Genomic DNA, 13,083 nt, shown 5'->3' with positions numbered 1-13,083 from the left:
GTATGATTATGTTTCAAATGACTTTATAAAGTAGAAAATTGTACATATACCAATGGGAACATGCTGACTCTGACTGATAAGGAGAAAAGTGAGCTTTAATTAGAGTAAGTCATGACTCCAAGAAGACTAACGCAGCAGCACATCTCTAATGCAGTTGACACCATCAGACTGCAAGGATGTATCACGTTCTTCAATTCCCCTGTAACTTAGGAAGCCCACAGTTGTGACACTTTATTTGAATGTGTAATTCACTTCTCATCAGAGAAAGTGCTATGAGTTGATCAGCTTGGATACACACTTGGGAGAATAGTTCATAAAAATATTCATTTTTTCCCATACCCATGTGGGCTACTGGTATGCCTATATTTCTTGGATCCTCTAGCTTAGCCAACTTAAATTTTTTTTTTAAGGTGTGCACTTTATTGAACTGGTCTCAAGTCAGTGTACACGTAAGCCCTGGCTGCCTCTGTGCCTCAGCCCACTCTCACGGGGACCAAAAGCCTTCATACATCTCAAGTTTGGGGACAAAAAAGGGGGACTGACCATTCAAAATAAAACAAACAAAAACAGGTATTAAGGTAAAGTTTTTTTTTATTTGCAGAACATCACTTACACAAAAGCAATGCTATCACCCTCCCGTGTGGGCTTCTGCAAGGACTTCCTTAGAGAAGCTGGGTAGTTTTGGGAAGGCAGGGGACTTCCTGTAACAATGCATCTCAGGATATTTGGGGTGACTATTTTAAAAAATGTACAAAGTCCTCGGTCACAAGGTAGAACTTTGGAGATGCTTGATCCAACTGCCTGCTGTCACCTTCACTGTTTTTAAATCTTAAGTACCAAAATAAAAATTTTTTTTAAGAAAATAAAAAAAAACAAAACAAAGCTAGGCCACTCTCATCTCCTTTTCCACCGAAGTTAGGTTTTGTCAAGAGAACGGTGGAAGGAAACTCAGTCCACCTAGAAGCACTTGCGGTGGACGATGGAGGGGCCGGACTCGTCATAGTCCTGCTTGCTGATCCACATCTGCTGGAAGGTGGGCAGCGAGGCCAGGATGGAGCCGCCCATCCACATGGAATACTTGCACTCAGGGGGCGCGATGATCTTGACCTTCACCGTGCTGGGGGCCACGGCAGTGAGCTCCTTCTGCATCCTGCCGGTGATGCCGGGGTACATGGTGGTTCCGCCGGATAGCACCGTGTTGGCGTAGAGGTCCTTGCGGATGTCCACGTCACACTTCATGATGGACTTGAAAGTAGTCTCGTGGATGCCACAGGCTTCCAGGCCCAGGAAGGCAGGCTGGAAGAGAGCCTCAGGGCAGCAGAAGCGTTCACTGCCAACGGTGATGACCTGACCATCGGGCAGCTCGTAGCTCTTCCCCAGGGAGGAGCTGGAGGCAGCGGTGGCCATCTCCTGCTCCAAGTCCAGGGCGACGTAGCAGAGCTTCTCCTTGATGTCACGCACTATTTCCCGCTCGGCCGTGGTGGTGAACCTGTAGCCACACTCCGTGAGGATCTTCATGAGGTAGTCCGTCAGGTCCCGGCCAGCCAAGTCCAGACGCAGGATGGCGTGGGGGAGGGCATACCCTTCATAGGTGGGCACAGTGTGAGTGACCCCATCACCAGAGTCCATCACAATGCCAGTGGTGCGGCCAGAGGTGTACAGGGACAGCACGGCCTGGATGGTCACATACATGGCTGGGGTGCTGAAGGCCTCAAACATGATCTGGGTCATCTTCTCACGGTTCACCTTGGGGTTCAGGGGGGCCTCGGTCAGTAGCATGGGGTGCTCCTCAGGGGCCACACGCAGCTCATTATAGAAGGTGTGGTGCCAGATCTTCTCCATGTCGTCCCAGCTGGTGACGATGCCATGCTCAATGGGGTACTTGAGGGTCAGGATGCCTCTCTTGCTCTGGGCCTCATCACCCATGTAGGAGTCTTTCTGGCCCATGCCCACCATGACGCCCTGGTACCGGGGGCGTCCCACGATGGAGGGAAAGATGGCCCGGGGGGCATCATCGCCTGCAAAGCCGGCCTTGCACATGCCAGAGCCACTGTCGACCACAAGCGCAGCAATGTCGTTACCCACGGCAAACTGGTGGTGGTGCAGCCCGGTGGCGACGGCGGAGCAATGAGGGGCCCGTGCTGTCGGGGTGGACGTGGTCTCACATGTCATCTCAAAGTTTCTTGATCCATTAGTGCAAGATGGTATATAAGACACACCTAAGAAATAATGTGTATTAAGTTTTCCACATTGAGATATGATTTTCAAAAAAGGAAAAAATAAATTTGATTGCCACAGAATTATTAGATACTAAAAGTCTTTTATATTTCAAAATCACTGTAGTTAGTTACTGAAAACAACAATTTTACCATCTAGGGAATGAACCCTATTAATTTCTTTTGTTTCCAAAATTAGTTTGGTTTGGTATCTCATGCTAATGTTTAAAAGGCTTTTTGTGAAACAACCATCTTATCAAAAAATTAGCTATCCTAAAAAAAAAACCACACACACAGCCAGTGCTTCCATATTCAAACTAATCTCATTTGAGTAACAAATATCAATGCAACACACATCCTTGATGCCTAATAGCTGTGAGCAGTGGTTGTGGTTTACCCCAGTTCCAGCCCCTTCCTGCTTCCGGAATTCTCTGCAGTGGCAACGATCTAATCTTGCTTCAGTGCAAACATATGACACCATCTAAAAGGAGTTCTCTCAAGTTTCCTCATCAATTCCCACATCACCTACCTGCCACCTTTTCTCCTCCTTCCTTCCTTCCACTGCATCCTCCCCTCTTCAAAAGGATCCCTAGATCTGTGGTCGTAATTCTTCCCCTTCTGGATTCTTTGGATGGATGACCCCCACCACTTCTTCTTCCTCTCTGCTTGATCACAGCACCTTACGTGGGTAATTTCTACTTCAGCTCTTTGCCTCCCTCTGGCTATAAACGTGCTCAGAAAGGAAAACAAAACCACGGTTTTCCTGATGCTGTTACATCATGAGCTCTCCAGGGGCTCTTCTTCCAGATTTCTCTAAACACACGTCTACCCTCTTGCTGCTCTGAGCGTGGTCTCAAGACCAGCAACAAGGGTGTCGCCTCAGAACTTGTTAGAAATGCAGAATCTCAGGCCTGCTGATCAGAACGTGCACTTTTCACCGGGTCCCTGGGTGACTAATTACAATTTGAGAAACTCTGGTCTATACTGAGTCTACTCGACTTAATTGATCCTTCTGAAATCTCACCTCAAGTGCCCACTGTAACGCTTCCCCAACCTGAGACTGCATTAGAAGGCACACACTTTCTAACGGACTCTTAGTCAGGAAGCAGCTTCCCTGGCCCCCATCCCCCGTAACACACCCTGCTCTTCCTCTTCCTTGTTCTCTTCTTTTGGCCAGGTGACACCATCCTTAAAGGCAGCAACACACCACGTGACATGAAGGTCCAGTCATTTACAGCTGCCCGCACCTGCCTGTGTTCACCCACGGCAGGGAGAACCCAGCTGTGCGTGATCAGGCACCTCAGCCCTCACTGCCCTCCTAACAATGAGGAGGACAGGGACAGTGGGAACATTCGTGCTTCTCGGACAAGCTGTGGTGCTGGAAGCTCACTTCAAGTCCAACTCACATTTCAGACACTTCCTCTTTCCAAAGAACTGCTCTGCCTTCCCACCCTCCTCCAGAGGCCCCTCCCTCCTTTCCCTTCACTTACTACCTGTCCCCTCTGCCTCGCTCATTCTTCATCCCCTCTTTCCCTTCTCATTTCCTGACTGCCCTAGGTCACAGAGCATCTTGAAGTAAAACTAACAACTCAGCTCCTTGAGCGGCATCTCAGTATGACCTGCTGCGGACGCCTGAGTTATACAACTGACCTCCTTGCTCACATTTCCCCTCACTGTATCTTCACCAGGTGATTTTCTTTGGCTTTCAGAATATATCACAATTCATGTCTGAAATCAACATTCTGTCAAATGACTTTTTAATAAAATACACCTCTTACCTTCTATTTGTTCACTTAATGTATTTTCTCCTGTTTGACCTGCATCTCCAGATGAATTATCCACACACTTCTGTGGTCGACTCTCAGAGATACTCTGTTAAAATCAATATTAATAATGAGTTGCATAAAGCTTTCCTAATCCCTTTGTAAGAAAATCCCTGCAATTCCTAACTTTAAAAAAAAAATCCTATTTTAAAAGCAGTTAGACTTAACTAAAATAAGAGAAGAATATCTTGGGAAACCAAACATTTAAGTAGAAAACCTTATATTCTCTAGATCAAGTCTATCTTTTATCTTCATTTGGCTTTTGATTCACTAAACTGACCATGGAAAGCCAGGGCAAGTATTTTCACATGCAAAATATTGACTTATATTCACATTTCAACAAAGAATTAACTTCAAAACACCTAACTCCACTTTGAATTCCCCCACAAAAAGGAAGACATTTTTAAAAATACATATTTTTATAGGTAAAGCGGAATTGCTTTGCTGTATATATGATACTAACATTGTAAACTGACTACACTTCCATAAAAAAGCAAAATTTAAAGTACACTTATTTTTAAACAAATACTTTAGTAAGTATACTTGCTATAAATTTAAAATATTTCTAAGGACAGACACGGATTTAGCATTAAAATGAGATCCTTGGCATGAAACAAACCTCGGAGTCTGTCACGCTGAGTCCGGACAGAACACTGGAGAAGCCGCTTCACCTCAGGAAACAATCGCTCAGCACAACCTAACTATTATTTGATAAAACTTTTATTATAGTTAAGAAAACTAGTTGACTAAATTAGCAACGTAGTAAGAAAAACACTGATGTTTTAATAACAGCCAAGAACTTTAAATGTAGTTATGCAACTCCTCAAAAAAGCACAGGGACTGCCAGAAGGGAAGGATAAGGACATTTATTTCCCAACCCTCCGCACGTGCCAGGCCCTTACGTGCACATCTTCTTTCCTACACACAACAACAATAAAAATGGTTGTAAGGACAGTTACCCACCTGCTGCCTCCTGATCACTATAAGTTGCTGGGGAACAATAACCAGACGTGACCCCCTGTTCTCTGTCCAGAACGTCCCTCCCCTGGGCCGTCATGTGACTGGCTCCGTCCCATCCTTCCCTTGGCAGCTGTGGTCACACTCCGATCTGTGCCGACTACGTAAATTCCACTCTTACCCCACCCTCATCCTAGTGACAAACACTTTCGTAAAAAACTGACGTTCTCCATTTTCTTTACCTGAAGGACTTACTGTGACTGACAGAGGATTGCTGTTTACTGGTTCTTCTGTTCCTACCCCTACAGCCTAACTCCTCGACCGGTACGTTCAGTGTCTAACTGCCCGGCACGCAGCTGGTGTTCAGGAGCAGGAATTTCTTTAAGGTCAAAACATCTAAAATCTCAAGATAGCCTCAAGTACCAAAGCACTCTATACCTATCAGAGATCTCCACTAAGTCCACTGAAACGTGACACACCCCAAGTGAGAAATCCACGTGCCCGCTCGGACTTTCCCTTTCTTAACTCCACTGCCATTTATTGTCCTTCAGGTGTCAAAAAAGTATCCTCAACACTTAGCCATGCACTGCCAGTGATCATTCTGTCTTACTCCCTATAGCACCACTTACAGACGACAACATGTTTTCACATTTGTTACCACATTTGTTCATTGCACACACCTCAGAGGTATCAGTACCATTTTACCAACAAAGTCGCTGACATTCAAACAGCTCCAACAAGTTTTTCCAAGACCCCACAGCCAGTGCATGCCAACGTATCTGTTGACTTCACATGCACTGCTGGGCCACTAGGCAGCAGCTGTCCAGATCCAAGAGCTCAGGGCCTCCTTACCTCTCCCCACAGCCGACAGCTTCGAACATGTCATCACTGCTACTTACGTTACTTCAACTACAGTCATGATCAAAGTGCAACATGCAGGCCACACTAACTATCCTCATTAAAACATCACTCACCCAAACTGTTGGTACACTGATCCCACACGTTTATCACCCTTCACCATGCTTCTGATTCTCGTGAAATAATCCCTGCAGATCAGTGACAAGGAAACTACAATAATTCCAATTCACAGGCATGTGCTTTTCAAGGTCAATGTGGCAAAAACAAAAAACAAAACACAACACGAAAACACTATTCTTTTTAATCCAACCTATATTTGTCTGAACCTGCCTGAGAGTCTGGCACATCCATTTATACAAAAGAAACAGACAACTAGTCACAGGTTGAAAAACAATAGTTCTTTACTTACTAGAGAAAACAACTCAAAAAGCTGAATCACTTCCATAGACTTCTCAACTTTGCTTTCTGTGCTACATACACAGGCTTCATTAAATAAGCCTCAAAAATTCAGAGTGTACTAGGCACTGCCATGACATACAGCACACAATGAAGCTCTTAATGGTGGATGAAAAAACGAAGAGAAAGTTTGGAAGGGCAAATGCAAAGGTGAGTAACTAATCTCAAGGCAACCCTTAGTTTATGTATTAACGTAACTCAAAGCTTATATTCGAATACAGTAGTAATAATGATACAACAGTACCTTCAAATGAGAAGAGGATTCTGTATCTCTCTCTACTTCAAAATCAAAAGCTGATAAGCCATCTATAAAATGAAGTTAAAAGATACATGAATGAGAATATTTACCAACGTAAATTTTAGATACACATATGCATCTATTGAGATTGATAGATTTCTCTATAAAATAAAGTAGCACAGAAGAATTAAAGAAAGTTTGAGCATTTTTTGAAAGAAAAGCTAGGGTGTGCTTCAGAAACTTATGAAGAAACATGGCAAGAGAAAACACTTAAAAAGTAATACATATGATATTTAAATATAAACAATTTACCACTATTCTGTGAAATTTTTTTTTATTGGAGGCACTGGCAATTGAACTCAGGAATCCCTACATTACAAGCATGATTCTATCTACCAATGAGCTATACCATTCCTACAGAGGAAACTAGTTTCTAAGCATAGAGAAAAAAAGACATTACATGTTCACGAACTTACCGCACACGTCAGTTTCGCGGGCTCCGTCAACAAAGGTCAATGTGTTATGGTCCATCAGTTCCTCTGGGGCGATTACAGTAGTCTCAGGAACATCTTCTGGTTCTTCAATTGCTATCTCAATCGCCCCGTCCTAGGGAAACAAAACGAAACGAGGACCGAACTTCAGAAACCGTCATGTTGACGTATTTGGCCACTCAATCACTAAGTAAGACGACGGTTGTTTCCTGCATCTATCAGGTCATTAGCACTATCCTGGAGAAGCTGCCAATTCAAATAAAAGACAGACTCGGTGCTCTACGCTGCCAGAGGCACAGATCAACGAAAAGGAATCGCCACAGGAAAGTCTGAACAGCTCTACAACTCAAGTCAATGGACAATGTCAGGGCACAAAGGACAGGAGAGTCTGTTGCACGTCCATAGCTCAGGGAATGCCGGGAAGACTGCACTGTGCCTCAAAAGACAGCCCCAGTGCAGGGGGTGGGGGCGGAGGGGCAGGGGTGTCGGGATGGGAAGGGAACGTGAGGAAGGGGCAGCCTGAGCAAAAGGATGAGGTGTAAAACAACATAATAAATTATAAGGAAAACGCAATACCCTAGACTCAACAAGAGATATCATTTGATTAATTTGAAATGAGGATTGCTAAAAAAGAAGAGAAGAAACCACCTTACTTTCACAGTTAACTCTCTGTATTCAATACCCTGTAATAAAGTGTAATAGAAATGAATTTGAAAAAAGAATTTAGCTAACAACACTGATTTGTTTAGGTGAGTCTGAAAAGTGAATATATGTTCATTTTGCAGTCCTATGACATTAAGCACAGAATAAGTTTTGAATTATAGATTAAAAATATAAGTGAAAAATTTTCATTGTCAAATGCTAACATCAAAATGGAAAGTGAAAACAACCATCATGTTATCTTTTAGCATTCTCAGATGCTTATATCTGAAAATAAGAATATTAAGAAAGACAGTACCTTCTTATCAGAAGATTCTTTGTCGTTTCCAAATTTGTAGATTGACATCCCATCTGTAAAATATAACTATAAATATATTAATAAGAATATTACTACTGTAAATTTTAAACACCCATGATCATCTATCTCCATTCATGGATATTTCAATTTAAAAAGGATTTTAGAGAGTTAAAGCATTTTTCAAAATAAAAGCTTAGTTATGGTTCGGATATTTTTGAAGGAAGGTGGAATAAAAACACTTAAAACTAATTAATATCATATTTGGAACTGCATAATTTATATTCTTTTTATTTGAAGTTTTTTTTAAATGGAGGTCCTGGAGATTGCTAAGCATGCATCCCGTATACCAATGAGCTGTGCCCTTCCCTGCTGCACACTACCTTCTAAGCATAGAGAAAACTAAAATGAAAAAACTCCTTCCCTGCTGACTATCCTACTGAAGATGTTAGTTTGCTGAAGCAGAACGAAACTTTTGAGCCATCTTTCACCGTCTGACACTATTTCCCACATCAGAACGAGGGGGAGACAGGTCTACTGTCACTTGAGGAAGCGACCACAAGCCACTGGTTCAGGTGTTTTCCTAACTAATGATCAACTGCGGAAGGTCAGGGCTCCACTCACTGGAGAAAATGATACGGGCGTGCTTCTCTCTCAAAACCGAGAATGCAGTGCATGTTGAAGGAACATGTGCAAAGGCACATTCTGGCTTCTGTCAGAGGACTCTTTTTTACTCTACAAGAGACACTTCCTTCTCATGTCAGGTTGGGGAAGACACAGTCCATCAAATGTGTGTGCAAACAGACTAGAGGAACGTGACAATGTCCCCAGTCAGGTTTCCCCATGCTTTGCAAAGCCCTGGAAAGAGATCTCCTCTTCTTCTGCAGTGACTCAAGAAAGAATAGAGGAATATGCTTTCATCTTACCAAGTGGAGCAGCTGGTGGTGGTGGGCGAGGCTGCACAGGGCACAAGGTGGGCCCAGGTGGAGGTGGCCCAGGGAAAGGATGGGGCCCTCTTGCATCAAAAGGAACCTGCAGAACAGAATGGAGAGCTGTGTTGGATGACAGACAAAAGCACCAACACCAACAAAAGCTGGAACCCAACGCAGCAGCGGTCAGCACCGGGCACCCTCCCCTCCCCCGGGTGCCCAGACAGCAGCACCGCGTCCCACACTTCACCCTCCCATCGGGGGCCTGCCTGCACAGGTTGCCGCGGGGATAAAACACTGTCACCACACGTCACCGCCGGTGTCTGTTAAGTGGAGGAAGCCAAGGGGCCTGCCCTAGATGCACAGACAGGTTCCAGCACACTGACAAAGTAGCGCCTTCCCAACAGGCAGCCTCTCTGGGCAGGACGGCCCTCCCCGCCCCCTTCCCCGGCGGCGCCACGGGAGCTGGCTGTGCGCGGACCAGGAACACGGAGAAAGGCCGGACGTGAAGAGCCCATTCTCCACACGCGGAAGCAGAGCCGCACCGGGGTGCTTGCTCTGCCCACAGGCCCCTGCCCAGCCCTCTCTGCCCCCTCCTCACAAAGGGCCCTCCTCCGCCCTGCAGGGGCTGCCCCTGGGTGCACAGAGCTCTGGGGAGCTGGGCACCCTGGAGGCCTGCAGGGGAGCTGGCCAAGTGCTTCTGAGGGGACAAGGCTGTCCTCAGAAGGCAGTCAGTCATCCTTATTCTCAGGTAAGTCTGGATTTTAAGTTTGTTATGAAACGCACACTACATGTATCCTATGGAAAAACAAAGTAATAAGTCTCAACCCCACAATTGACACAGAAGGAATTTTAGCTCATGCGTAAAATCCCAGTGTGTGATGAGACAGAAGAGCAGCTCTGACAGCTTCCAGGGCAGGACCGACCCAGCGCAGGATGGGGAACACAAGGTAAGGGCTGTGGTGCCAATCGGAATCCCCCTGCAGGGAAACAGGCATCTTTACTGTGGGCCCTTTCCCTTCCAGCCTCTATCTCCTACTACAAACGCAGCATCTCTGAGAGTCAGGCTTTTCTACCTAGAGTGCAACTGGAGGGAGCGTGGAAGACACATTTACCTCCCCAGAAAAGTCAGTGATGGGTTGTGACATTTACTACACCCAAGAGGACTCAAAGCTGCACAAAGCACATGGTATAAAGCTGGAGGGAGGGTGCTGCTCAGTTTTCAGTTATGAGGATTTGAATGGACATTCTAAACAGGCGAATCACCTGGCCTGAGACAGGAAAGGAGCAAAATAATGATGACAGGAATCTGTCTCAGTGACCCAGGAGCAATCCCAGGTGAAGGAGGTCAGGAATGAGTCAGCCGTGCCAGGAGAAGGAAGTTTGGAGTGAGGAAACCCCTCCTCCTGTTATTTCGAGAAACACACAAAGTCTGCGGTCCTCAGCCCCTAAGCACTCACTCCTTGATGGCTTCTGCAGGCACCACCCAAGGTGACAGGCTGAGGGGAGAAGCCCACTGGCTCCTGGGCAAGAGTTTGAATCTGGAAAAGAATGACACACTAGACCTGTCACAGAACACACAATCTGGAGATGAGGCCAGCAAAGGCCGCTGGGGAAAAAAAAGATCAAAGTTGCCAGAAAGAGTTTCAACAGAGAATGATCACCCCATTTACCTGGGCCTCCATGGCCGCCTCAGAAGGGCAGGAGTTGCCGTTCTGCACCAGAGCTGCACCAGGTCCTGAATCTGATAAAAACCAGAGAAAGGATGGAGGATTACACTTTGCTGCACAGACTTTGCTGAAGAAAAACAAAACTTCCAAGCCTCCCTTCACCATGTTACACTCTTCCCCACACCAGAACCAGGGGGAGACAGGTCTCCTGACCCTTGAGGAAGAGACCAGAGCCCTGGTTCAGGTGTTCCCATAACTAATCACCCTAGATGGGAGCACAGGGCTCAGATCCCTGGAAATCAGCACTAACACAGGGGACTCACCACACACTTCAGGGGAAATTGCAGTTCCTACACAGGCTAAACACTGAAATAAGAAGAGGCTTTCATAGGAAGAGTATCAACAACCCCTGACCATGAGCTCCACCTCTTCCTCCTCAGCCCGCTGGTAAGCTGTTCAAATCCTTCTGACAGCACATGTCTTGTGTAAGTGACCCGGTGTCATGTAAATATTTATGAAAGAAGTCGCCTTAAACAGACTAATATTGTAATAAGTGGCAAAAGAACAGTGAATTTTATGAAGACCCTACTGGAAGATTTTAGAGTTACACGTTCAACTCTAGAAGTGACATTACTCTACGTAGTAATGCCACTTACTAACTGGCACTGATCACTGTGCGACATTTTTTATAAGAACAAAGGGACCTGCAAAATTAGTGAAGAAATGCCTGCTGTCTTAAAGCAGATCTTGAATAGAATATTTATCCACCAAGGCAAATGAAGAAAAATGTTTTTCTCGTTATGACATACTGCCTTCATTCTAAAACGTCATCCATGTTATTTTCCTGAAATGAGAAGAAAATTCAGCCTTCAAAACCGTGTCCAGGCGGGAAGAGAGGGCTGACGCTCATGTCTTCTAGTGCACAGAAACCAGCCATGCCAGCCACGCCAGGCAACCAAGAGACTGGGGGGCGGCCCGCAGTCCCTGGAGGGGCGTGAGCTCCACCGCTCACAGGGGACAGAGCCCTGCTGGCTGGTGGCATGTAAAGAAAACAGCATCTTGTCACCCAGCTGTGAACCTGTTCCCCACAGTGAGTGTGTGGTGTGGTGTCCAGGAAACCCGACAACTACCCATGGGGACAAGCAGCCCACTGGGCGGCTCCTGCTGCAGAAATGGAGCTGCCGCACTTCACAGTGCGCTCCTTACCTCTCAGGGGAGGGTGCAGCCTGTACGGTCCTCCTGGGGTGGGCTCCTGCCTCATGTATTCCTCTGCCTGCCTCCGTCTGCAGATTGCATCCAATCTTAAAGATAAAGAATGGCTTCAATACAAATTACACCACCAATTCCTCTACTAGGCACAAAACAACCAGTCCTTAAAAATCTCAAAACACCCGTAAAAATGTGTCAAAATTCTGTACCTCTGTTTCAGGTGGGCAACTTCCCTTCTCAGCTCAGAGGAGTTTTCCCTTCTCAGGTCAGAGTTTTCCCTTCTCAGGTCAGAGTTTTCCCTTCTCAATTCAGAGATTTCCCTCTCCAGCTCCTGAGCCCTGAGCTGTGGGAGAAAAACACATCCACGTTCAGTTGTGGCCGACTGTGCACAAAGGGAAGGAAGGAAACAAATTCTTACTGAGCTGTCTTGGGCCTTCTTCTCGGCAAGAGTGACCTGAAAAAGTCAACACATCAAGAAACACCCCATGGCTAGGGGTTCTCAGGGCCACAATAACTGTCTGCATCAGGTGCTGAGGACTCGGTGTGTCAGGAGGAAGGCAGGTTACCTGGTGTCTCCAAATGATCTCTGCTTCCCGCATTTGCCCGTGACATTCTTCAACTCTTCTACGAGTTACAAATTGTTCCATCAGAGAAGACACAACGCTGGGTATGACGTTAAGTACCCTGCCCCAGCCCACGTCATCTGCACTGCACACTCACACACACACAGCATCTCACCGCACAAGACATGCTCGCTGCACATGGCTGTAGAAGCACAGTGGGTGCAAAGCTGTCACTGCACCCACTCCTTCCGTCACTGTTGTTGAATGCCTGCCGGGTTCTGCGCGGACACAATCCCCTCTCCCGTTCTCAGCGTTTCCCTCACGTGTCCTGTGCTGAGCATCTCTCATCATAAAGCTTGACTCTTCCTTTCCTTACATCCTGACCCTATTTCTCAGCCTTACAACACGTCGGTCTCCCCAGTGACATGGGCATGTTTATTGGTCCAACTGACACTACATCAGACTGCTGTCCTCAGGATGAGAACAGTTTATAGCTCCTTCAGAAACATCTCTGTGAACCGTCTTTCCACTCAGTCTCCCTCCCAGCCACATCTTTCTCCGTTCAGCCAATTTGCCAACAGCTTGCTTTCTCGTTCAGTCCACTCCTGAGAGGGAAAGAAACTCTGAAATTCTGCCAATGTTCCTTTCGCCATTCCCCATTAAATGCTCAGGCTGCTAAATACACAGGAAAAGAATAAAGTACCCCCACAAATATGAA

The 13,083-nt window shown here is 46.0% G+C and overlaps 2 protein-coding genes across 14 annotated transcripts in view; both read right to left on the bottom strand.

Annotated features, from left to right (window-relative positions):
* Positions 1-397: 397 nt before the first annotated feature.
* On the bottom strand, positions 398-12,550 carry LOC102514892 (actin, cytoplasmic 1). 10 transcript variants are annotated; one of them, XM_032494504.1, is made up of 13 exons: positions 12,369-12,550; positions 12,221-12,256; positions 12,096-12,145; positions 12,012-12,050; positions 11,800-11,894; positions 10,597-10,667; positions 10,384-10,464; positions 8,921-9,026; positions 7,998-8,050; positions 7,025-7,154; positions 6,555-6,616; positions 3,995-4,088; positions 398-2,219 (listed from the first exon to the last, which is right to left on the bottom strand). In XM_032494504.1, exons 1-13 carry the CDS (start codon positions 12,447-12,449, stop codon positions 958-960), a joined length of 2,160 nt encoding a protein of 719 aa, XP_032350395.1. In that variant the 5' UTR covers positions 12,450-12,550; the 3' UTR covers positions 398-957. The 10 variants fall into 10 exon arrangements, with proteins under 10 accessions (XP_032350395.1, XP_032350394.1, XP_032350396.1 ...); XM_032494503.1 differs by having other exon boundaries at positions 12,012-12,145; positions 12,369-12,542; XM_032494505.1 differs by lacking the exon at positions 10,384-10,464 and having other exon boundaries at positions 12,012-12,145; positions 12,369-12,540.
* The window catches only part of LOC106731227 (transport and Golgi organization protein 1 homolog), a 48,395-nt gene continuing 47,574 nt past the window's right edge, over positions 12,263-13,083 (bottom strand). For all 4 annotated transcript variants that reach the window (XR_004325135.1, XR_004325138.1, XR_004325136.1 and 1 more), the window contains one exon: positions 12,263-12,426. The gene's annotated coding sequence lies outside the window, so the exon portion shown is untranslated. The remainder of the gene's footprint in view (positions 12,427-13,083) is intronic.

The sequence above is a fragment of the Camelus ferus genome, chromosome 13 (genome assembly GCF_009834535.1).
Source record: "Camelus ferus isolate YT-003-E chromosome 13, BCGSAC_Cfer_1.0, whole genome shotgun sequence".
NCBI lineage: Eukaryota > Metazoa > Chordata > Mammalia > Artiodactyla > Camelidae > Camelus > Camelus ferus.
This window is presented reverse-complemented; position numbering and strand designations above follow the sequence as displayed.